The sequence below is a fragment of the Camponotus floridanus genome, unplaced genomic scaffold (assembly GCF_003227725.1).
Source record: "Camponotus floridanus strain SB8 unplaced genomic scaffold, Cflo_v7.5 scaffold24, whole genome shotgun sequence".
Classification (NCBI taxonomy): domain Eukaryota; kingdom Metazoa; phylum Arthropoda; class Insecta; order Hymenoptera; family Formicidae; genus Camponotus; species Camponotus floridanus.
The window spans coordinates 1,239,043-1,265,523 of NW_020229370.1; the positions used below are offsets into that span (position 1 = coordinate 1,239,043).

At 29.4% G+C, this 26,481-nt stretch overlaps 5 protein-coding genes across 13 annotated transcripts; 2 read left to right on the forward strand and 3 right to left on the reverse strand.

Moving 5' to 3' along the window:
* Positions 1–686: 686 nt before the first annotated feature.
* Positions 687–7,763, reverse strand: LOC105249255 (monoacylglycerol lipase ABHD12). Of its 8 annotated transcripts, XM_025409028.1 has the most exons (11): positions 7,014–7,550; positions 6,766–6,872; positions 5,849–5,994; positions 3,523–3,641; positions 2,261–2,366; positions 1,947–2,146; positions 1,705–1,840; positions 1,496–1,613; positions 1,257–1,418; positions 1,041–1,168; positions 687–947 (listed from the first exon to the last, which is right to left on the reverse strand). In XM_025409028.1, exons 3-11 carry the CDS (start codon positions 5,917–5,919, stop codon positions 908–910), a joined length of 1,080 nt encoding a protein of 359 aa, XP_025264813.1. In that variant the 5' UTR covers positions 5,920–5,994; positions 6,766–6,872; positions 7,014–7,550; the 3' UTR covers positions 687–907. The 8 variants fall into 8 exon arrangements, with proteins under 8 accessions (XP_025264813.1, XP_025264816.1, XP_025264814.1 ...); XM_025409031.1 differs by lacking the exon at positions 5,849–5,994 and having other exon boundaries at positions 7,014–7,551; XM_025409029.1 differs by lacking the exon at positions 6,766–6,872.
* Positions 7,764–8,708: 945 nt separating this feature from the next.
* On the forward strand, positions 8,709–9,494 carry LOC105249216 (U6 snRNA-associated Sm-like protein LSm6). The gene is made up of 3 exons (XM_011254520.3): positions 8,709–8,883; positions 8,997–9,087; positions 9,256–9,494. The coding sequence occupies exons 2-3, from the start codon at positions 8,997–8,999 to the stop codon at positions 9,402–9,404; spliced, it is 240 nt and encodes a 79-aa protein (XP_011252822.1). The 5' UTR covers positions 8,709–8,883; the 3' UTR covers positions 9,405–9,494.
* Positions 9,417–11,162, reverse strand: LOC105249218 (protein TIPIN homolog). The gene is made up of 2 exons (XM_011254522.2): positions 10,972–11,162; positions 9,417–10,660 (listed from the first exon to the last, which is right to left on the reverse strand). The coding sequence occupies exon 2, from the start codon at positions 10,607–10,609 to the stop codon at positions 9,632–9,634; it is 978 nt and encodes a 325-aa protein (XP_011252824.1). The 5' UTR covers positions 10,610–10,660; positions 10,972–11,162; the 3' UTR covers positions 9,417–9,631.
* A 4,163-nt stretch (positions 11,163–15,325) lies between these two features.
* Positions 15,326–21,562, forward strand: LOC105249219 (troponin C). 2 transcript variants are annotated; one of them, XM_011254524.3, is made up of 6 exons: positions 15,326–15,530; positions 16,689–16,719; positions 18,824–18,967; positions 19,267–19,386; positions 20,347–20,478; positions 21,418–21,562. In XM_011254524.3, exons 1-6 carry the CDS (start codon positions 15,528–15,530, stop codon positions 21,444–21,446), a joined length of 459 nt encoding a protein of 152 aa, XP_011252826.1. In that variant the 5' UTR covers positions 15,326–15,527; the 3' UTR covers positions 21,447–21,562. The 2 variants fall into 2 exon arrangements, with proteins under 2 accessions (XP_011252826.1, XP_011252825.1); XM_011254523.3 differs by having other exon boundaries at positions 15,335–15,551.
* A 1,191-nt stretch (positions 21,563–22,753) lies between these two features.
* On the reverse strand, positions 22,754–26,423 carry LOC105249215 (NCK-interacting protein with SH3 domain). The gene is made up of 9 exons (XM_011254519.3): positions 26,029–26,423; positions 25,731–25,924; positions 24,771–25,658; positions 24,260–24,462; positions 24,080–24,183; positions 23,790–24,008; positions 23,532–23,704; positions 23,333–23,430; positions 22,754–23,245 (listed from the first exon to the last, which is right to left on the reverse strand). Exons 1-9 carry the CDS (start codon positions 26,054–26,056, stop codon positions 23,155–23,157), a joined length of 1,998 nt encoding a protein of 665 aa, XP_011252821.2. The 5' UTR covers positions 26,057–26,423; the 3' UTR covers positions 22,754–23,154.
* Positions 26,424–26,481: the final 58 nt, after the last annotated feature.

The window sequence follows — 26,481 nt, forward strand, 5'->3', positions numbered from 1 at the left end:
CATTATTTTAGATTGATATATGAAGTATATATATCGAGGGATATCATGTAAATATTATATTAAATATATGTACTAAATTTTTACACACATGAGCACACGCATACATACATTTTACATATATCTTACCTATTTATAAATCAACTTTTAATAATATCAATAAGGAAATAAACATAAGCGGTTCACTTTCTATGTAACACTTAAAATTATGCATCGTTATAAATAGAAGTATTGTATAAAGAACAATAGTATCACGGTTGCATAATGCTGAGTATTTTATAAACTGTTTCGTGTACATACAAGTTAATCACGTGGAATTAGTAATTTTTATTAAATTGTGTGTCAATACAGTTATCACAGTACTTATTCGATATATCCTCATTTATTTAATAGACACGTCGTATAATTTTAAATATATGTTCACGACATATAAAAATGTCATCATCATACTATACTAATTCGATGAATGTCTTACATATATCACATATAATTACACATATATATTTTTTAAAATTAGCTAAGTATATTTTATAAATAAATTTCTCACGTATTTAATAAATTTAAATAAATTTTATATAACGAATATAATAAACTCAGTGCATAGCTAAATCTTGGTTAATGCCACAGATTTTTAACTTTGGACTTAAAATATTAAATAAGAAATTTTTAATAAGTATATTTTTAATATCGCAAAAAAAGTGACAGATTCCTAAACAAACAAAATATTTAAAAATGATAGTTTGAGTATGTTTACTCTAGTTCCTCTAGATTTATGTTTTCCTCAGAATTTAATTTATTTTAAAATAAATTTGTAAAAACATATATCTGTTCGTATAAATCAAATAATTTCTAAAAAATTATGACACAATTGAGACAATTTTCAATTTCAGCTTTTTCTAGTTTAGATGAATTATTCAGTCTGATTTTGGTTTGCTTTAGCAACAAATGTCCTAAAAACATAATAATAATATAAAATTTTCGTTGAGAAAAGTAAAATTATTCTTCCTCTGAGTTTATATTTTAATAATATATTAATAACTTACTTAATTATACTGGGTAATTTTTTGTATCTACAGATATACTTATGTCCAAGTCCGTAGGATGAATCTATTTTTATCATTTGAATACGATCTGTATTATTTCCATGACTATCTATTGCTGTTTTATAAAGCTGAAACATTACATACATAATCATGTGCAAAAATATTCCTTTCTTATAACAATCTTTATGCAGTAATCTGAAGTCATAAATATAGAACCTTCTCTGCCAAGGAGATTGGAATTACACCATCATCTTCGGCATGTAATATCATAATGGGACACTCAATTTTAGTAATATGTTTATCAGATTCAAATCTTAGATTGTTCTTGTAAAATGGTTCAACAACCACCCAATGGAACCATGGTAAATGCTTGAATAACTGTGTAAAAATATAAAAATGAAGATTATATTAGAAATAATGCATCTTTCTTAACCGAGAAGTAAATATTTAAATACCTGTGCAAATGGATGTTCTATTAATTCATCCGCTATGTTGGTAAATGGTGCTTCCAGAAATAATGCAGCTGGTTGTATATTTTCAGCTGCTAGTAGAGCTAATACATGCGCAGAGACTCTAATGACAAATAAAAATTTCAAAACTTCAAGCATAACAAATTATTCCTGTTTATAAATGAAAAAAAATCAAGTTTTAAAAAATCTCTTACCCAGTTCCTAAAGAGTGACCCCAAACAAAAACTGGAACTGAACCATTAACTTTTTTCATAACCCATTCAAAAACATATTTGCTATCCGTAACTACACCTTCTTCAGAAAGTTCCACTATATCACTATCGCCATAACCTAAATTAACAGACAAAATTAATTAAGAAAAGCATTTAAATATAATACTTGAACATTTTTATTTTTAAATCACAATTATTCTAAAAGTAAATTCAAGCATACTCACTTCTATAATCAAAAGCTATGACATGATAATCCAAATCTTGAAAAAGCTTATAAAGCTCAAGTCTATGCGAACTTGCTCTATTACCACTGTTTCCATGCATATATAGGAATACAGGTTGTGTGGAATTATTTAAAACTGCTTCGTAAGCTTCATCTGTTGCAGGAATGGAATTATTTAATAAAGACCGTGGTAATATCTGCCTGTAAATGTACTAACTTTTAATATAACAATATACACTATGTTATTATAATAGTGTAGAGAACAATGTAATTTTTCAGATTAAAAATTTCACATAGATCTCCTCAATTACTCACCATAAACCTATTTTAACTTGTTGATCAGTATGTAAATAAAAATTTCTAGCACCTTCCAATCCAACCGATTTTGGATCAGAAAACTCCACTTTAAGTGGCCATTGCACTGAAAGAGAAATAAAACAACATATAATATAAACTACTACATGAGTTAATTTCCATCACATTTCAATATATTCAAATTAAAAAGACAAATGTTATTCTATATATATATATATACCGGGTGTTTCAGACCACCCGTACACCCCATTTTAAAGCAAAGGAAGTGGTTATTTTGAAAAATGTTTCAGACAAAAGTTGTTGAAGATAAAGTAATGCATTACATGGGTAAATTTGATTGACCTTGGGTGGCGTCGTGAAGGTCATGTCAAGGTCGACTTGAATTTTTTAAATGGGAACCCCTATTTTTCATTGCATATTCTTGTAGCTTATCTCGAGAGCTTTCCAAAACACTATAATTAAGTACCTTTTTATTAAGTACTTTTTGAGTTATAAGGCTTGAAATAATTTCTTAATTTTACATAAACCATAAAATATCTAGTAAACCATTCATTTTTCGATTATCTTACCTTCATACTTTTATGTACAAAATAATGAGAGGAATCAATTGGTGTAAAGAAAACACATAGTTGTTTCTAAGAAAAAATATGTAATTTGCAATTAACAATTCCATATTTTTTCTTAAAAACAACTGTATGTTTTCTTTACACCAATTGATTCCTCTCATTATTTTGTACATAAAAGTATGAAGGTAAGATAATCGAAAAATGAATGGTTTACTAGATATTTTATGGTTTATATAAAATTAAGAAATTATTTCAAGCCTTATAACTCAAAAAGTACTTAATAAAAAGGTACTTAATTATAGTGTTTTGGAAAGCTCTCGAGATAAGCTACAAGAATATGCAATGAAAAATAGGGGTTCCCATTTAAAAAATTCCAGTCGACCTTGACATGACATTCACGACGCCACCCAAGGTCAATCAAATTTACCCATGTAATGCATTACTTTATCTTCAACAACTTTTGTCTGAAACATTTTTCAAAATAACCACTTCCTTTGCTTTAAAATGGGGTGTACGGGTGGTCTGAAACACCCGGTATATATATATATATATATATATATATATATATATATATATATATTTCTCTGATTAGTTCAAAAAAACTTTCAAGTTACTGCAATTATATTAATTTTATATATACCACTATTTATTATTTTTTATTAAGTTTACAATTATTAATTATATATTATATCTTACCAAAATTTAAGAAAAGTATCTTTTTCTGAATGCTGTAGGAATAATGAAAAATTACAGGCAGAAGTCCAAACACAACGAGATATATCAGTACAGATGCCTTCATTGTCCAAATTAAGCATCTGTAATACAAGTATATATATATATATATATATATTAAAGTAAGTAAGTTCATATGTACAAATATACCCAGCTATAGATCTAGTAGCAAAATTAATAAGATATATACAACAAAAACAATTTCAAACATATAGAACCATCTAAAGTTCTATACATATTGTTTGTTGATTTGTGTGAAATAAACTTTATTTTATAAAAATTTTTATTATTAAATATTTATTATTATTTCTTCTAACAATGGGTAAAATTAGTGAATCAAAATAAACTTTCTGATATATCATCTGATAAATCACAAACAAAGCAAATATACATAAAAATGTACTTTTTATATAACATTAACAGAATTTTAATTGTAATTCATATTATTATAAAAATATGACACATAAAGTCGAAGAATTGTATGATAAATAATAATCTCATAATGAAAAAAGATGACTTCAAATTGATTAAAGGACTTTGAAAGAACTTTGGATGATTCTTTAACAACATATATAATAATTACCGAGTTATTTTTGTCATTGCACACTCAAATACTTTGTAGGATTTTAATAAAGAAACAAAATATTAGCAGTTAGTTGCAAGTTTCACAACACTAATATAATATAAGAATAATAAGAAACTAATAAGATAGCTGCATTTATAAACATATGCATTAATATTGCATGCATTAAGTAAACACACACATAGGATAAATATCGTTAAGATCACACACATTAAGTGTAAGAAATATATACATAGTAGAAAATATGATATATATATACATAGAAAGAAAATAATATAAAGAAAAATAATGTAAAGAAATAATATACGTAGTAAGAAAGGAAATAATATACATAGAAAGAAAATATGAGATAAATTTAATTTTAAATAGCGAATTATATATATATATAAAATTATATATCAATAAACTTTAAATTGATCAAATTTTTTTTACATATTTCTATTCATTTATAATTTGATATGCATAAAGATATACTTGATTACTTGATTCGTAAAATAAATATATGAACTATGATCATATTTCTTGATGTTTATGATAAAGTTGTTTACATAAAGTTGTTTTTCAAATATTTTTATATATTATACATATACATATACTGCTAGTTTTACATACATATATACATGAAATAGATATATATATATATATATATATATATATCATACATAAATACATACATACATACATATATATATGTGAATAGATAATACAAAGCAGTTAAAACTGATAAAGCATACATGAATATTTATATTTCATTTTTTATTTCTTAAGTATAATTTGTACTTCATTATCATTGAATTTGCATTATTTGAATAAATATAATTTGTACTTCATTATCATTGAATTATTTGAATTTTTAAAATTTTGTTCCACATTTTAATTTATATAAAACCTTTGTATACATATAAAAATTTATTTAAAAAATTATAGATTTAGCAAAATTGACTAACCTATACTACTCTATCAAATTTTATGTTAATCAATCTCTTTTACAAATTGTAAAATACTTACAAACAGTTATCCAAGCAAGAACAAAGAATCTTTTGAGAATCTATCTGAGAAAAAGTGAGAAAGAGGAAAAGAAAGATAGATATTTGTAACACAGAATATGTATTTATATTAAGTCAAGTTATTCTTTCTTCTACTGAATCATTTTCCGCAATTTTACCCCACTCCTACTTAATTTATATAACTGACAACAAAATGATTAGAGTCCATAGTTCTTTTTCTACTATTTGCAAGTTAAAAAACATTTCTGTGTCAAAGTCACTAGTTTTTAAAAAATAAATTAAAAAGTTAGTAGATTGTAATGAAATATAAAGCTTGTGTGTTCACAAGAAAATTAATTTTATATGAACTTAATGAAACATATTCCTAATCAATTTTGTTATATCATGCTATATAAGATTAGCCTGTATAAATTCTTTCATTATTGATTTACTGTGACTCACAAGAATAATTGTAATATATCACAATGTGTCATGATGAATTTAAGACAATTTAAGATAATTGCACTGAGGATAAAAGTTCATATAAATTTTGTACAAACAGAAACATACATATCTTACAATTATTTTGTTTAAATAAGCTTGCAAACTACATTATGACATTTTAGTGACATCGATATAAGAATATAAAGAAATAAATAAATACAAAGATAAGTACAAATAAGTAAAAATAAAGATATTCACAGTTACAAATACAACTTACATTCCTGTATGCCAAATCTCAAAGATGACGAATGGTACTATCACTGCTAATAGTAGATAACTTGACATCATGATTGTTAGTAGTTACCGGTGTTTATATTGTTTTCTCGTTTTCTAGTCCTCTTTGATTAAATTTAATTCCAGAGACTTGTTGTAAGAAATTATTTCTATCATTATTGAGTTAAATATAAATATATAAGATAATTAAAATGACGTAATAACAAAATATTTGTATATTTTATGGTATTTACACATATATTTTATACATAAAAAATAGAACAATCCCTTTTGTAAATGTATAATATTTCTGATAGAAATTTAATTACTTTATTTCAGTCTTTTCCAGTACTTTTTATACATTGAATATTTTTATATAATAGAATGATAAATGTATAACTTTTATATATAAATATAAAATTAAAAATGATGATTCTCTGACACATGACATAGAAATTATATAGAAATAATATATAAAATAGCAATAAATGTTTTTTTTTATAAAATAGATTATATTTTTTCTATAATTTTATTCACATTTTATTCACATTTTTGCATACTTAAAAAAATTCATCCTATTGATTTATTAAAAAAATACGAATTATACATGCTATCATACTTTTAAAAAAAATGTTTTCTGTATATTACTTTCTCTCACACATGTAATATTTCCTATGTGAAATATTAGTCTAAGACAAGTGAAAGTGACAGCATAAGTATAGATATAGATTAGTAAAAAAAACTTAGTTCAAACCCCAACGTTTGTATAATAGTAGTTACATATCGATCGAGAGTATGTCAAGGACCTTCTTGCTTCCAGAAAAAATAAGACGGGAAAAGGGGAAGAATACGTATACCAAAAAAAAAAAAGAAAAAAAAATCGTCAAATACATGCAGGTTTAATTAAACGAACGAATATACCTTTTCACGAGACGTTTCTTCGGTAGCCAATATACTATCATTGTTATTACGATCGGAAATTAAAATAATACTAATTAATCTCGAGACACACGATGGATACCTGTATTCTGAGAAGCAATTATATTTATAAAATTAACACTTTGAACTATACGAATGACATTTACGTCACAACCGCGAGGGAAACATTTTCGAATCCTCTCTGACGTATGTATTTCGCGTCGTGTTTAATGAAATTTAACGATTCGTACCTAAACGATATTAATACACTTTTAACGATATACTGTTTCACTTTTAATACTGCTTAATATTAAACTAAAACGATCGAGGAATGCGAATCAACTGAGATTCTAGCCACAGTTCTTTATGATTGCAGAGGTGACCTCGAAATAAAAACGTACATAACTAACTGGTAGATGAGAAAAGTGGGAGGACGAGGGGAATGCGTTGCATACACACACACACACACACACACACAGCAGCCGCACTTTCTACACTTTCTACACCTTTTCTTCCTTTTCATGTCGAAAGATCTCTTACGAAATGTTACACAACTCGCGTTTTGAAATGCAACAGGTTAGATATGAAGAAAAAGCACAGCGAAAACGAATTATGTTCGGTCGTAGAAACGAGTAATTCTCGTTGGCTCTTTCTACATCTTTATCTCGCGCTTCTTTTTCCCTCTTTCAAAAATTTGCATAAACGTGTATCTGCCTCCAAACTCTTATGCAAATATATACGCATCTCATTGAAGGCGATGTGTATGATAATAAAATAGATTTATGTTAAAGATCCACACATACAACACACACACAAGGCTTGTTTTTATGCGCGGAACTACTCATAATAGGTGCATTCGCGTGTAGATAAATATGTACTTCTCTTGCATGGTAATCTAGCGTTGCTACATATCAATTCGTCATCTGTCATCTGTAACCATTACGCGTTGCATGATTTTTATTGCACTATTTGACTCGTGTGTTTGCCGCTCGACATTTGAATGACTAATCGAGTGAGTAATCGCCAGTGATAAAAACACAAATTCAGTTTCAAAGGTCGCTTCTTTCTTTTCCGTCGTTTTTTGTTTGCCTGTTCGTTTATCTCTATCGAGATTTTAAAATACGAGTTCGCTTCTCGCAATAAAAAGAATGTTAAATATTAACTTCGAAATTGAAAAAATAAGGCACATATCACTGAATAAAGATTATAAATATGTATAAAATTATAAATAATTACTACCAATTTTATCCGATTTGAGATTACGCCTATTTAATCAAAAAATTTCATAACATGCAATAACAATTGCACTTTGTACAATTGAAATATACAACAGAATATAGAACAGACCTAGCCTAATCTCTTGAATGGATATAAGTGGCAGCTCGGTTAATATTAATCTATTAATAGGTGAATTAATAGATGAGTTAATACCTTGTCTTTATAACAATATCAATAAATTATCTTTGATTCTTCTGAAAGAACGCTCTTTTTTTACGAATTTTCTGAATATGAAAAGAAACCGGTAAAGATGACGTATTCAACGAATATATTCGATAAAAGCCGCTTTTATGGCGCTACAAATGCTTCGAAGTGCATTGACCAATCGAGGTAAAGAAATGTTTGCTGCTTTTCTGATTGGTTAAGCACTAGTAGTAACGTCAAATTGAACGCAATCGAAAATGCGGTTAAATCGTTCATGTAATCTCACCTTTTGACTTGGTAAAGTCGCGAGCAAATCGACCAATCACAGTAAAGCATTCTCAAAAGTCTCACTGATTGGTCGATTTTCTTACGTTTATATTATTTTACTAATCTTTTTCACGCATAAACGTGGTTTAAAATTTTGATATAACCTGTTAATAGCTAAATTTTAAATTCTAATTTCTTTTTTTTAAGTCGGCACAGGCTGATCAAATCGAGAGAAATTTTCATAAAAATTTCAGGCATTCTATTGATGTTACATACATAAACATGTAACAACCAATCACGTAGCACAAAGGAAAATTGACGCGATCAGTCGGTATAACAGATGTTGATTTGATGAAAAATCAGTTTTTCGAATAGGTTAAAACTGTTTTGAAATATATACGTATTAGTTAGATATCCGTATTATTTACAAAGGTAAAACAAAATATCCGTGATAATTATACTCGTTTCTCACTCATTATTATTGAAAATTACGATAAATGTCACGATGTACATAAATATTCTCTAATATTTTTATATATTAACAGATGAGTCGGAAGGAAGCGTTATCCCAATTTATACAACAAATTCATGGACGGCCTGTTGTCGTAAAATTAAACAGTGGTGTTGATTACAGAGGTAAATGTTTTTGTTATATTTTAGCATAATATTAATATTTATCTAATTATTATCTTCACTACTGAAATAAAAATAATTATTTTTCAATTTGATTAGTATAGTTCGCATGCTTTATAAATTTGGAAATTTCTTTTGTATATTCTAAAGCAACAAGTATTTTATTTACAGGTGTATTAGCTTGTATCGATGGTTACATGAACATAGCGCTTGAACAGACAGAAGAATATGTCAATGGACAGCTGAAGGACAAGTATGGAGATGCCTTTATACGAGGAAATAATGTGTTATATATTAGCACACAAAAGCGTAGAAATTAATACAAGCAGATATAAATTTCAATAAAAATTAAATTTTTGTTTATTAAGTATATTGGAAATTGATCTTTGCATAAACATTTGTAACAACTACATTTTGGCTTACTTCTACAATAATTACAGGTATAAAGCGATAATTTTTATTATATGATAAATACTTCTAAATGATACTTTAATCTTATATGTGTGGATGTAACAAAAATTTTATATTACTATATATTTTAAGTTGCTTAAATACGATCTGTTGTTGGCTTCTCATTCGATAGTATTTCTTCCGATTTACTAGCAAATACTTCATTTGCATCTTCATTGAGTTGTGACTGCGTACTATCGACTTGAGATGTATTTGTCCCTTCGTAAACTGTTATAGGATTATTGTTTTCACTTAGAGTTTCTACGTTTGTGCGCTCAATCAATTTAGTCCTCTTAGGTTCTCCTTCACGTTCTTTTTGTCGCTGAAGTCTTCTTTGAATAGCCAGTTGTTTGTTTCTCTCGATTCGTTCTTTTATCTCATCGTTCAATTCATCCTTGGCAGTGCTTGTGGATTGTATTTGTGAATTTGATAAATTATTAGATTGCATCAGAAGTTCATCAAAAGCATCCTCGTTAGAAATGCTCGGAGCTGCAGTAGGCATGGAATTTCGTGCTTCAGCTTGCTTTTGTTTTTGAATTTGTTCTGTTATCAATAAATCGAAATCATCCAGAGGTGCATTCTCTGGTTGATCTTCTTCGTTATCCATGTTATCATGGATAATTAAATCATCATCTGAAGTGAGCATATCCAATCGATACTTTTTCATAAACACCTGCAGATCCTTCTTTGTCCCTAGTTGCTCGACTCTTGTAAGAAAATCATCAAAATGGTATTTTGGAAATAATCGATAGGACCAATGTTCCAATCTTTTCATAATTCTGTCAAGATCCGTTTTCTCATGTCCTTTGCCATAAAACTTAAAACCCTCAAAATATTTTTCAATAGTGTGAATACCATTGGGACCTTTCAATCGCTCTGTATTCAGTTTGGGCATAGGATTTCTAACTGTATGTGTTTTAGACTTTGATGGATCGATTCTTCGCCCAGTGTCTGCCTCATTATCAGAAGTTGCTTCTCCTGCCATCCCAAGGCTACCACGCTCATCATCGGATTCTTTATTTTCATAATATTCCACGATATCATCATCACCCTCATAATCGGGAATATCCGTCATGATGTATAGTGTAAAGTATCTTGATTAAATTTAAGCACCACTTGCAAATTCCTAAAAAAAGATATAAAATCGTTAAATACAAACAAGAATAACCACATCATTGCATATCACCAAATTATCAGGAATTCTAAATTAATCTAATCTAAACTAAATAGAGGGTATTTTTTTTTTCTCTCTCTCTCTCTCTTTAAGTAACTAACCCTAATTTATCTTTGAATACAAAGTCTGGCAATTTTCTTATTTCAACAAAATAGATTTTATTTCAACAAAATAAATGCGAGAAGCATTTTTTTTTTAAATAGTGCTTTATATATAAAATTTTATAATCAAAAATTTCTAAAAATTCAAAATACACAGCTTACTTCTACCGGATACCGGTCGTCTTAGAAGTCACTGTCGTCGTGCGATTCGCAATTTCCTCTCTCGTCCTCCATAAACTTGTCAAACTGCCCGTCTGATTTTTTCATACGCTCCAAAACCGACACGAGCAGCTTCTTATTCAGCCGATCGGTCTGCGTTATTTCACGCACGACAGATTCGTTCTTCGGTTCGTCCGGCGATCGTTCACTTTGCAATTTCCCTAACACGTTGTTGTCCTGTTCCATCGGAGTCCCCGGCATTTTTCGTTATCGCGTTTACGAATTATTCGAATACGAATGAATATATTCGCGACGATATTTTCGCGCGTTTATCGAATATAAAATATATATTCTTCAGTAGAGAGAAAGCGTTCAGTTCCACTTAGTCATAGGAAATAACATCAAGATATAAAGTACATGTAAATATATGAAATGTCATCTAAATCGATATCAGCTGTAGCGATGAAAGGTAACGGAGTCGATTGTTCGACTAATCGATAGATTTTATTCGATGTTTACATCGTGTATTATCGTTTCTTTGATTGTTTTCTTCTTTGAAATCAAAGTTTATGTTGTTTTGTTTCAGTGAAAAGTTCCGAATTAAATTTGAAACTGTATCTTATATATAAGTAAATGTTTTCTATACAGCATACATTGACAGTGTGGAATTCAAGGAAAAAGAAGACATTGCAATTCTATTTACTATTCTTTTTTCCGTCATAACCTCGTATAAACAAAAAAAAAGTAAAAAGATATTATTACAAAACTTAAATCTTTATTGATTTCTGCTTAAATCCTGCCAGCAACAATTGATGGATCAATTTCGTTGATAAAATTGCAAAATTCGTCTTAGATAAAATTTGCTTGTATTTTTTACCTTTTTTAAATTTTCCAGGATATTCAAGATGTTGGGATATGATTTTATTAATAACATAAGATGATTCGTAAACTTCAAAAATAATAAACTCAATATTTGGATCAGGAGATACGACTTATCGTCGGCATAAATAAAAAACGTGACTGGAAGTATATTATTCGAATCAGAGATTTCCACGATGACGAGAAGAAAACATGCGACGCGAAAAACGGTAAGGGTGCCAAGAGGTTGATTTATCGATGCCAAATTCAAAAACTAATAAAGTGATCTGAAATGATCCAACTTGTCGAGAGCGTAAATATCTCAATCAGACACGAATGCCGTCCAAGACCGAGTGTTTGCTTGTTTGTAATAAAATTGGAGAACTCAAATGCATCCATTAATGCTTCCAAATTCATCGATTTATCGATCACTTATTACAATGTGTCCGATAAAATATAAATTTAAAGTATAAGTTTCATATTATATTAAATGTAATTATACTTTTATAGTTTTTAGTCAGCAAACATCCAATGCAAATAATTATATAGTCAATCGTGTAATTGTGATATTTATCTCAATTTTGTTCTTTTAATCAAAATTAATGCTTGAAAAAAATACATTCAAATAAAACTCAAAATTAAACGATTATATTAAATGAAAAATGTGAAAAATGAGGCTATTGTAATTCAAATAAAGTACCGGTTCTCTTTTGTTTATGTCGCATACGTTTATATACGCACATTCCAATGAAATCTTAGGTGCTAAATATATCAAAATGCACTAAATTAGTTTGTTTTCAAAGCAGATAAACAAATTGTATTTTTGCTTCGAAGAACAAATAGCATATTTATATTCTCGGCTGGTTGGCGAATTAAGCTGTATAATGGATTATAATTCCTAGTCTGTCGCTATTTGCAATCTTTTAAAAAATTGAAATGAGAATCAAATTTCAAAGAATTGAATTAAAAAAATCAATAAACGAATTATATTGTTCAATTAATTTCAAACTAACTTTAATAGATTTTTAACTCTTGAGTGATTGCAAAGTTTAATATGTAATGAACATTTTTGCTAAAACAATATTTATAAGAGACCAGATCAAAGTAAGGGAAAATGTTATCGCAAAATGATATGATAAAAATACATAGCTCTATTCGATTAACATACAGCGAATTTGAGTGATGTTTTATATAAGATTAATTAAGCATCATCAATGGATGACGCATTTAAGCCACAAAATATAGAAATATATAAACGAAATATACATATACATATATGTATATAAGACGGTTGTTTATTGTTTTCATGCAGAGCACTGTCCGCGCAGAGATTTTCTACTGGCAAATGTCCATGCGCTCTTTTATACCTCATCGCTCATTTTGATCCTGTCAAAATGTCCGGAAATCTACTTGGCACATGTTCGCGAAAATACACGAAATATGTATCTTACTGTACTTTACATTTTTTCACCATACGTGATATTAAATCTAATTTCTCGTATATTAATACGCAAAAATTAACGATATCTTAAAAATTGCTTCACTTTTAATATCTTGCAATTAATTAATTAATCGATTTAATATCTTGTAATTAATTAATCGATTAACTTTAATTAATTAAAAAGAAATACAGAATGAACGTTATGAATGAAAGTTATGTTTCTCAATATCTAATCTAATAGAAATATTTCTTCAGAAGCAAAGAAATTGTCAATTATATAAAATCAACATCTATCCTTTTTAGCATTAATTATGAATCATATTGACATATTAATTAAATTTATTCGCATTTGTAGATATGCATTATAAGAATATAATTGAATAAATAATTTTAATCGACATTTGATATAAGAATTGCTATATAAAATATGAAACGTGCTTCTAAATAAATTTTCTTGTCATTCTCATTTTAAAACAAATCACCAAATATTCGACAAATCCAAGAGTGTCAAATTTGTATGATAAATTTTGCTGCAATATTATATTTATGATTATGGCGTAATACAACAGCTGTAACTCTTGACGAATATTCGTTGAGTAAATTATAATTCTATCCAGATTCTATATATTATATTCTAACAAGAGAATATGTATATATCATATATTTTTGCAATAATGTGTAATATTGAAAGCGCACAAAAGCAAATAATTATTGTTATCAAATGAAATAATGTTCTCTTGAAAGAAAAGTAATATTCTAATTAATACAATGTATAAAGTGTATCTTATATACAATACATAATGTTACATTCTGATTCTTCGTTGATTACAAGAAAGCTCATTGTTACAATTATTATTTTCGCAAGAAAAATTCAGCGTAGGGCGATTATTATTTTTTTAATTAAATTGTCCGTTGCTTCTATTGTTACGAAGGTTTTTGTCCCGATTCCAAATGGTGAGTCTGACATCGATTTATCCGGTGCACCATACTCTTCTACGTTTTACTGTCGCTTACTCTAACCGCAGGATTTTCATTCTCTATTTTCGTACCACTGCAGTACATCGCTACGTTCTCTCGCAGGAGGGAACGGTTGTAATCATACAATATAAGCGATCTAATAAAAACTTGTTGGAATATCGCGTTTTTATATTAAATATTTGCAAAACTTCAAGTTCCAAAATCCAATGTCAAGCAATAATTTATTTTATTATAATTATCTGCTTATTTGTTTTATTCTATGTACAATTCACACTTTTTACGCAAATAATTTTACAAATCAAGGAATCATTTAAATTATTTTTGAAAGAAATTATAATAGTATCCTTAATTTTACATGGATAATTATATTCGTAATAACTACCAGTTTTGTGTGAATAATTTCTCAAAAAGAAGTGTTTATAGATCTAAATTTTCTTCGCGAATCATTGAGCTTTGCGTCAAAGTTTTTTGATTAATACGCCTTGGCTCAGGATACAAAACAGTACAAATGAATGGAGATGCATATTTAATTAAATATAATCGTATTGAATGGCACTTTTCCTAATATTTCTTACTTTCCGTTAAGATAAAATCTATCCAACATCAAAGAATTTCAAAAATGCAAAATATTTCGTCAGAGAGACTTATTTTTTTGATGATATTGTTTTCTTAAACTTGAAACTTGAAACTTTCTCCTTGTCAGTTTTGAACTATCTTTTAGAGATTATAATCTGAAAATTAATTTCTCACAACTTTTTTTCAGTTCGCATCAAAAGAGAAGAAAGAGAGAGAAAGAGATTGAAGAGATAAAAATAGTTGAATTGGAATAATAGCCAGATGTCTTTCGCCACCGTTATCAGATCTCGCGGGTGAATTCGAGACGAGGAGAAACCCGCCTCTGCGATCTGCGAGAGACCCCCGCGACTGGTAGGTACGTCGTACACGGCGTCCCAGAAATAGCGCAAGCGCCTTCCCGAAAGCTTCGTGGACCATCGAACAGACATGGACCGACGATTGGCTGGAGCTTGCGGGGTGCGGATCGCGACTGGCACGCAACCGCTATATCGTCCTATTCGAATATTACCGCGGCGCCGCGTCGCCTCGCGGCAGTGCGTTTAATCGGCGACCCGCGAAAGAGATTCTCTACCCCCTCTTTGGAATTGCACGTTTTCATATCTTCAGATTCAGACGTGTCAGGCAATTCGTGCGAGACCGCACAGTAATATCTCGGTGTTTTAAGTAGAGTAAAAAAAAAAAAAGAAAGTCCTATCGCGCCATCATCATGGTATGTTCTATCGATGATATTGTAAGTCGTCGCCCTGGTAAACATACACGTTTTCCTACTGTCAATCTGTACTTTAGTTATTTGTTGTATTTTTTTAATCGTCTCTTTCTTTCTCTCTTTCTTTCTTCTTGTCTATCGTAAGAAAAAATTATCTGCACGTCACCGCCTGGGTATTTAACTTTTTAGATCTCTTTCTCTAATCTGTTTCTATAAATATCGTTTGCACTCTTTTTGTTTTATTTTTTATGCATCGTGATTCAGTAATGCTTAACACGTATCACGTAGCTCGGATTTACAATAGTCTAATTAATCTAATAGTAATCTAATAGTATGCTAAGCACGCGTATAAAATATCTGATCGATTGACCATTTATTGAGAGAGATATTTTGGAGCCGTGATGGATGGGATTCTGGAAAAACGTGATTGTTTCTTAGACGGCGAGTCAGTTCGACCGCCACTTTAACATTAGCTTCGAAACTAATACGTATCTTATTGCTTAAAATATATTATTAAATGAAAAAAAATCTTCCTGTACGATTCTTATGCAGAGGTTGATACGATCAATTATGATATGTTTAAAGTGGCGGTTCGGACAAAGTTAATTTTAATGAATTATTATCGGTAAAATCGAATAGAAAGATAATTGAAGCTTTTTGAATAAAACAATGATCCTGTGATAAGGCATAATTATTGCAAAATCATTAAAAATACGAACACTATGCACGATTTACTTTGATAAAATTATAATTCAAAAATTCATTAACTAAGAAGTTCAATTATTCTGCTTGTAATGTACTGCATGCCTGTGAAGACTTCCAAAATATTTTCATAGTAACTAATTTCGAGATATTTTTTGAAGTATAATCCTATATAAAATATTTCTATATTTGAAATCTTCAATTTCAGAAGTAAAGATAAACTCAATTGTTAAAAAAACATCTGTTGAATGAATTTTAACAATGCACGAATGTTTCTACCAAAAGTAACTGCATCGATTTTTAATCGGATCAAATCTATTCAAAGTCTTTAACAAATTGTATAATACTTTCGATTAATAGGAATGATGAAAGTGTTCACCGTGTAGACATCTTTATATAATGTTTATTTTATATTTAGTGTCAATTATAATTATATCGTATTTCTTGCGATGTTTACAGGCTGATGAGTTGCCGGCGGAACAAATTGCCGGTATGTATTCTTAACAGCTCGTTAATCCCTAAAGTAAAATCGCACTAACAATTTCAAACTCATACCGTTTAAAACGAGGTAATCGAGAGGTGTTATTATCTATTATAATCTTGCTATCGATATAACGAAAAGATAGCATATATCTCAAGAAGATTCATGAAATAAACAAATTGTAAAATGCACTGGCCAAAAATGCAGAACAAATAGATATAAATTTAGTCAAGCTTGTACAACTGCCCAGAACTTGAAGCCGTAATATTACGTGTCAAGAATTGATAGAGAAGCTACTTTACGCGATATTATCTGCGATTTACTATTACGATAAATGTAACATTTAATTGCTAAAAAATTATGTCGATTTAAAAGATTTATATACATGTCAATCTTTTCAGTTTCCTTCTCTCTGATAAAGGAAAGATCGTATGGCAGCGTTTGTAAAAGCATTTTCGGCATCACGATAGTTCGTCAAGGATGGTTTATATTAGAGAGAATGAAAATAGAAACCCTTTAGATCGAAAGACGATATAACAGCAATTGACGTCGAGCCCGGATAAATTTTCATTTCGCTTTCGCCGAGTCTTTACCCGAGTTTATTTACGCTTTAATCCGATCGGGGGCAGCTGCGGAGAGTGTGTCTATGTATAGCTATCCCTCGAAAAGCGCACGGGTCTCCCAACCGAGACGAGGGAGTATCTCGCGCATACGATGATCGATTCTACGAATACGCACGTGTATCGAAATGATAAAAATAGGAAGGAGAGAACGAAAAGTTACTCTTTAGAACGGAAGGCCAGAAAAATGGGCGACTGTCGTTTCCAGCTGTTTGCGATCATCGTGTCGGATCACTCAAAGAGAGAAATTTCAAAACGCTTGGAGCAAAATGTGCCCTCTCGCATAAATCAAGCTCTTTCTTTACAACGAAATAACGCACAACTAGAGTGAGAGAGAGAGAGAGAGAGAGCTCTGTATGCTACGAATATAACTCGAACAATACAATTCTCCTCGAGGCTGCCGAAAATACATCAAGGCTCAATTCTTTTCATTTGATTAATAATGGAACTGACGCATTATTTATCATAAAATAAAACAAAAAAGTTTTTAAGATACCACAAAACTCTCCTTCAAACATTTCGTACAATTTTTATATATAGTTAAATTAATATAAATATTAATTAATTTAAAATATTAGATATTGCACATTAATTAAATATTAATATACGTTATATGTACATTTTTTAAATATTTCGTACAAATTATGGCGAATTCTTGTCTATTTTGGCGCCGAGTAATTTTGTGTGTTTGCAATGAAAATGAGAAAGATTAATCGCGAAAAACAGTGAAGTAATATGATACTAGTAAAGTGTCAAAAGCTTGTGAATTTTGGATCGTATAATAATTCAAAGAAATTAAACAACAATAATGATAATCATATTAATTAAAAATAATAATTTAAATTCATCTGACCTCACGAGATCGTATGATACGCGAAATCGCAGATGCGTGTAATTACGAAATTTCCAAAGGATCTTGATAAACAATCCGATCATGTAACCTGCTGCAATGGTGTACCAAGCTAAATAAGCTCAGCGTCTAGTCTAGAGCTCAGCTGGCTAGTGCTGACGGAAGGACATTAACATTCGGTCTAAATCCGTATCGCTGCGGCATTTAATGTCTTTAGCCGGATGACTTATTGTCGGCGAAACTAATCTCGATGAAGAGACTATTCTGTCTTTTATTTGTCTCCTTTAATAATTCTCCTCAATTATTTTTAACTATAATTATAATAGTTATAGCTAAATCTTCGATTAAGATTTATCGAATCTAAAACCTGCTATTTATATTTTATATTATTTCGAGTCTTTTCTTAATTTTTATTATTTTCCCTAAAATTTTCAGAAAAAATTATACTAAAGAATATATAAAATTGTATAAAATATTGATTTTATGATAATTAATTTTGTGTAAAAGATTTCGATATTATAATTGAGAAAATAATGATACAAGAGTGATACAAAATTCTAGTTTCAGAAGAAGAAATTTTTTTATATAAAAATTCTAATAAATATTAATAATAAATATAGAATAAGTCATTTATATTTTGCAGTTCTACGCAAAGCTTTCGACAGCTTCGACAGGGACAAGAGCGGCAGCATCCCCACTGACATGGTGGCTGATATTCTTCGACTAATGGGCCAACCATTCAATAAGAAAATCTTGGACGAACTCATTGATGAAGTTGATGCCGATAGTAAATAATAACATACTATATATTAATACTTCACGCAATTAAAATTAGAAATTAGATTTAATATTTAACGCAATTAAAGCTAGATATTAAAAATACAATAAAGTTTATTTAAAGTATATTAATGACTGCGCAATAATGACATGTTTACTCTTCTATTTTCAACGTGTTTACAAGATTGTTATACGACCTTAATACGAGTTGTTGTCAAATGTCGTGATTTAATTTATTGTATAATTGGCCTCACAGAATTCTATTTATAGAATTCGTAATCTCTTTCTTACACAATTCTTCGCTTGCAGAATCTGGACGACTTGAATTTGAGGAATTCGTCACATTGGCGGCGAAATTTATCGTTGAAGAGGACGCAGAGGCTCTGGAAAAGGAACTTCGGGAGGCTTTCAGGCTCTACGACAAGGAAGGTAGGGCAAGTTGCTCATATAAACAGTTTTAATGGAGAAACGAGGTTTCCCATTATTTATGCACTGTTAACGTTAGGTGATGACATCGCAGGCAATTCGCTGATCGTTTTAGTAACGACTATATTAAATCCAATAATTTCGAAAGCAACGATAAACGTTTAAGAATGCGAAAACAATATAATCCGTTGGTACATTTTGTCATATCGTGTCACATTGTATGATATTATAATTGATTCATTATAGCACTGATTTGGAATTATCTTTTCTAATTTCTAAATATATCTCTGATCATAAATTGTAAGAATGTCCAACAACGGTTAACATTGCAATAAAATTAATTCATTATTTTCATACTTTTTTTTAGAATAATATATTTTAAATCGAAAAATGTCCGATACTGTATAACATTTATCTGTTGCTTTTATATATACAATGTCTTTTCTATATCTAATCTATAAAATTACACGAGGTCTTTCTAAGTGCAAATATTTTGTTTTGTAAAATCAACAAAATCCATCTCGCAATTCTCGAGGAAAGAGACATATGTGACAAAGTATGACAAGGAAACGTCGGGATACAAACAAGCGCATTAAGTTCGTACTATACGTGAATGTAAAAATAAGCCGGCTACGCGGAGATTCCCAACGGAATCACCTCACGTGGCGGCCAAAAGCCAAGAATGTCGTAACACATCTTTCATGAATTACGATTATATCGAAAGCAGTGCGTATCTATTTTAACGTGTGTATGACTGACAACGAGAAGAGAAATTATCCGCTTTACGAAGCGGATAAATTCCGTACAAATCTATTGTTTGTACCAATTGAAGATAATGCTTTTGAACTTACGATTAATAATAAAACAATGTGTAGCGATTATTAATGATCTCTTAGCAATTTTTATGAAATCTAAATTAATCAAATGTTATTTAAATCTGCAATTTTTTTTATTCTTATTTAGGTAACGGCTACATCCCAACGTCGTGCTTACGCGAGATCCTGAGAGAATTGGATGATCAATTGACGAATGAAGAATTGGACATGATGATTGAAGAGATCGATTCTGACGGCTCTGGTACAGTTGATTTTGATGGTACGTTCTATTCTATTTCCTTCTTCTGTTTTTTTTTTCGATAGACAAAAAAAGCATTTTTTTTAAGAAAACAAAATATAGACTTTTGGATGGCTTGGCTTTAAAAAGAAATAATTTTTAATTTTTTACGAAAGCATTTCGTCTCGAAATATTTTCCAATTTTAATGAAATGAAAAATATTATGTTTATCATTGTTAAATTAAAATATTCCCTACTTTATTCTTCTAAAGAATCGGTATCTTATTGCAAAACCCAGTGATTTATTTATATGTGAAACATCTGGCAGATCGGAAATGATCATGAATGATGTCACAGATTTCGTGATCCGCGACTATCTATTTTTATATTCGTATTTAACAAATCGCAGCGATTTATCAAAATCACACGTCCGTTCCAATTCTTGATGAATTTCAGATGTTCATAAATATCGAATAAAGTAATAATTCTGCAAGAAATAAGTGTATTAAAAGTGAATTGAAACTTATTTTCAATCCGCTGAAAAGGCGGAGTTTTAATTTTCGTATATTATCAGTTTGTATTTATTATGAGTGATTAAATTAATGATCTTTAATTTCTGTAATAAAATAGTTTAAAAGTATACCAAATAGTAAATGCATGCATATAAAGGAATTACTTAAACCCAATAGCAAGAAATTTATTATATAAGAGATATGTTAATTATTATTGAAGAATTAAATTAAATAAGATTTTGTCAAAAAGAATGAAAATTAAAAAAATAGAAACGAATAAACAAAAATATTTATAATATACTTTTAAAACAATCCTTGATCTTGAAAATCAGAAACTTATTATCAATTGAATCGTCAGAACGAGAATAATTTGAAATTCTAAAACTATCTAACTAAAATTATCTAATTAATTTAAGGCAAAGCTAAACAAAAATTGCTTGTAAATTTATTGTTTTCTTTCTCGTTTCAGAATTCATGGAGATGATGACTGGTGAATAATTACTTTGAACGAATGATAAATTGCTTTTGGATCCAAAGACATGTGTGCATGCAACCATTACATTTTGGAACTGATCATTCGCATAGTTATGAAAAATCAATGCACAGCAAAAAAATTTATTCCTACAGATCCTTCCATTTTGTGATTAGTCTCGAAAGAAAATTCCTACCATGAACATTACATCGAATGAATATTCCCTGCTTTTATACATACATTATATTTATTGTGGTAAACAAATGTTACTTTCATACTAAATCCTTGTATTTTTTTCATTAAAAAAGTCAATATATATATATTTATTGTTATTAATAAAACAAGATAAAAATCTTATATTTTGATGATAGTATACATAATTTTCCTGAACGTGTTTCGTCATAGATAAAAATTTTTAATATTTCTCGACTTATATCCGAGCAAATCTTTTTTCATGTTGATTCGATTAAGGCTGTTTAACATAGAAAACACATATCTTACTTTTATTATATTATTTTTTAACGAGATTCTTTAGTTAATTTGTAAAATTAACTAAATGTAAAAAAAATTATGTAATCCTGTTTTGTCTATTTTGTTTATATATATATATATATATATATATATATATATATATATATATATATATATATTTGTTTATTTCTTCTTTTATTTTTTTAATTTTTAGATTTCACAAAAATACAAGAAAGAGGAGAAATATCAATATCTCTTATCTGAGAATTATCAGCTAAACCTTTTATTTATTTAACATTCAATTAATCACAATAAATTTGAGATTCTATAATTGACATGTTGATAGTTGCAAACATAACGTAGAATAACATGTTTAAAAAAATATAGTTACTAATTATAGACTAGCAAGTTTACTAATAGCACAGTGATACCTAGTAAGTCTTATAAGTAAATCCGTGAGAAAGTTTTTCTATCTAGATTTTATTTTATATAATTAAAACATTTGTAAAATAACGGCACTGTATTTAGACATAAAAGTATTTATATTTTACTGAAAAATAAACTATATATAAATTGGAATTTAATTTTTATGACTTAGAATATTATTCTGACACATAGATGTGGACTAGATTATATATATTTTACGAAGAAATAACATTATAATTTTAATTGATTTGTCCATCTTTTAACAATGCACGCAGATTTATATATATATATATATATATATATATATATATAAACTGTATTTTTATATTAAACTTTATTTCATTATGTATAATCTCATTATATATAATCTCTATATATAAATTAATATATGGAGAGATTAACTATAATTACTGAATGTAATTTTTAATTATGCAAATATTGGAATATTTTTAAATATCAATGGTCCTCGTAATAAGAGTGAAAAGGACTTTTTTGTTATTTCATGCATTATATATATATAATAATTTTACATATACGAAATAGTTATCTTTTCACTCTAAATAGTTACAATTTCACCTAAATTGCAACAAATAACATCTTAGCACCATAACTGAATGAAAACATTTATGGCAGTTGGAAAACATATCATCGATTTCATGAATTGTGCGCATTTCGCTATTTCCTCTTTACTAAGATTAAAAGAAAATAAGCCAAGATTAACAAAAACTCATTCCATGAGTTTGATTTGTTTTAATAAATTCACAGATCTCTGTATGTTTAGACGAGAGTTTGCAAATCATCTTCCTCTAAATCTTGATCAGAGGATGAAATTAAATGTCACATCTTAAATAAATGTGGAAATTCGTTGCTAATTTCGCGTACTATTTTCTGATCTTCTTGACTTTCTGTTGTTTCTTCGCAGAATATTCTAGAGCAAAATACAAAATGAAAAAAACAAAGCTTAATACAAAAATATTTGCAATAAGTTGTATCACGGCATATAACTCAATCTTACCTTGTAAAACATTTTAACAAATCTTCAGATCGATGGCGATGCTCTTTATAGCTTGAAGTACGTAGAACTCGACGACAAAGTTCTAAATATTGTCTACGCTATTATTAGATTAAAGATTGATATAAATATTAGGTACATATTTAAAATATTTTTCACAAACTCAATGTAAACATTTTTATCATGTAACATAATGCAATACCTTATCACCAGGGAACATATCGAAAAGTTGCCGTAGAATGATATCAATGAGAACTTTCACATCATTGGTATAGAAGAGACTTGCTATGGCATCATTACTGAATAAATCGATAAAAAGCTTCAATACAGAGTGTGGCGGTTGAGGCTCATGATCAAATATTCGTACCGGATCCTCTGCAATGAATTATCAGTTTATTAATCAGTTTGAACATGTCAGTCATATCGGTTTTGTGATATTATTTGCCTTACTAAAATTCACCTTCTCTATTAAAAAGGAACAAAATTTTTTCAGTAAAAGTCTTGGCCACAGTCCGCTCACGTAGAGCATTTAGAACCATATTCTCGGAAGTTGTAAATTGCAGATTGTAGGATAATATTAAATTTATGAACAAGTCTGGAATTTGATCTTCTAAATCTGTATCAGGTGGTGTTTCTATTAAGTCCAGGAGGAACGATATAAAATCTGGACCAAGTTGTTCTATAATAAAATTCATAAGAATAAATATATATTTTAATCTTTATTTTGATTATTATTAATTTTTTATTTACCTAAATGTGTAACTGGCATGGGTTCACCCATTGAAAAGATCATTGTAAGTAGTAAAGAGGAATAATTTAATCTTAATACATTTCTGGGATTACTCCTCATATCTCTACAAAAGCATATCAAGAATTTTATTTACTATTTAAAAAATATTATCAAAAAGTTTTAAATTTATATTGTAGTACCTTGCTAATTCCATTGGTAAAATACTATTTAACATTATAGTTAGAACCACTGAATCTAAACTACACATAACACCAAATGATTGTAACAACAATTGTCTGATAGTCCATCTTGTTTCCATTTGATAATATTGTATTAATATTGTTGCTCCATTGTACCGATCTTGCCTCAAAACATATCTCGATACATTTGCATCAGCATTGGTCTATTCAATAAGGAATATACTTATAAATATTGTTTAATAATAATAAGCAAATGCCTATATTTACATCACATATTTAATGCTAACAATTATAACAATTATACATAATATTCCATATATAAAAATAGAAAAGTAGAAATGCAAAGGGAAAGCAAAGGGTATAATACCTTTAAAAATGTATTGATTTAAACAAAAAAAAATTTAATTGAAGATTAGAAAGAATTAGGAATATGTAATATCGAAATTAAAGTATTAAATATGTGATATTAACATCTTAATTCAAATACTCTATTGGTGTTCATGAAACATACCAATATTTCCGTCAGTTCTTTGATATATTCCACAATGATAGATTCATCTTCATAAAGCATCCAACTCCTTTGCTGTGAATCTTCTTTGCATGAAGTTAGTTCGGTAAAAATTATTTTCAATCTATTAGCATCGTAAGTTTCTTCTATACTCATTTTTGACACAGTCAATGGTGTTTGTAGTTGATGTAACAAAGCATCGAGATAATGACTTATAGTTTCTGGCAGCAATTGTTGTAGGCCAGACACTACCACTGTAACTGCTACTTTTGACATTTCATGACTAAGTTGAGTGTTTTTGCGCACTTGATCGAGTAATTGATAAGCGCTTCGCGAATTGATGGCTTGTAACGACGAATTGCTCTTAACAGGCGAGCCATTTTTAGTTGATGAATTACATTTGATTGGCGAGTTACTACATACAGTTTGCATGCTACTCTGGGAGGAGCTTTTACGAACATCCGTGATCTGCGTCTGGGCTTTTTGCACAGTATCTGAAGATGATTGACGAGGCAGCGATTGCACATGTTCATTTTCTGTCGCTGGTCGTTGAAGGACTGTTTGAACAGCATCTGCATTTGTATTACCATGAAGAGTAGTCCGTGCTGTTACATAAGAAGTATTGCTTGGTGCTGATCTAACATCTGCTTCTATGTTGTCACAAACAGACACCGAATCTGTTTCTCCAGGTATAATATTACATTCCAAATCTGGCGGTTTAGGCGCCTGTCTCTTAAGCTTCCTACTTAATTCAACTTGCTTTTTCTTCTCCACCAGCTGTGCCCAAAGATCTTGCTTGTCAGGAGGGAGCGATTCACCTTGTTTACTATTTTCTGTTTCCAAAGTGATTATACAGTCATCCAAAAAATCAATCAAGAACTGGGGCTGGACCTAGTGATTAATTGATAACAATTAGAAAAAAAAAAAATATATATATATATATATAAATAAACAAAATCGTACCTTCACAGTAGTAACATAATTTGATGGTATATAGCCTAGACGTCCTCCTCTATTTACAACTTGCCACCAATTCTTCTGCTTGACATTACGCTGCAGCAAGAGGAAATGCTCGCCCACCCGGAAGCTGAGAGTCTTGGCAAATGTGGCCTTGAAGTCGTACAAAGCTTTAACTACCTCGTGTCCGTTATCCGTAGCTACGCAAAATAAAATACGACCAGAAGAAATTATATATCTCGAAGATGTAAAAAAAACCGGCTCTCCAGAAAATGCAGACGTATGTACCAAGCTCTCAACTCACCTAACCTTGCACTATTATCGTCCATCATGTTAGAAAGTGAAACGGTTTCACGCCAGGCAACGCCCGAAAGTGACAATTGGAATGTCGGAGAACCACCTACTTACTTTCATTTACGCGCGCCGACATTTTATCCATTTCATTTCCGCCTCCTACTTGCTTATTTTTTGTCAATAGCTTTTTATCGCTCGGTCGAGTTCTGTCAACGTTGTGTGCGTATGCATCAACACACCACCACACAGATCGCGCTTATTGCCGCAAGAACGGCACGTTTACTACCGCCATTCACTCGCACGTTCGAGTTGCAAGATCTTGCAAATTATCGATCGCAATGCATCATTTCCCTCGACCTCGATGTTGTTTTTTATTTCAATTTTTACTTACACATTTTCTGATTTCATAACAACGTGTAACGACGATTATACAAAATGAGAGAATCATAGAAATGAAATTAAA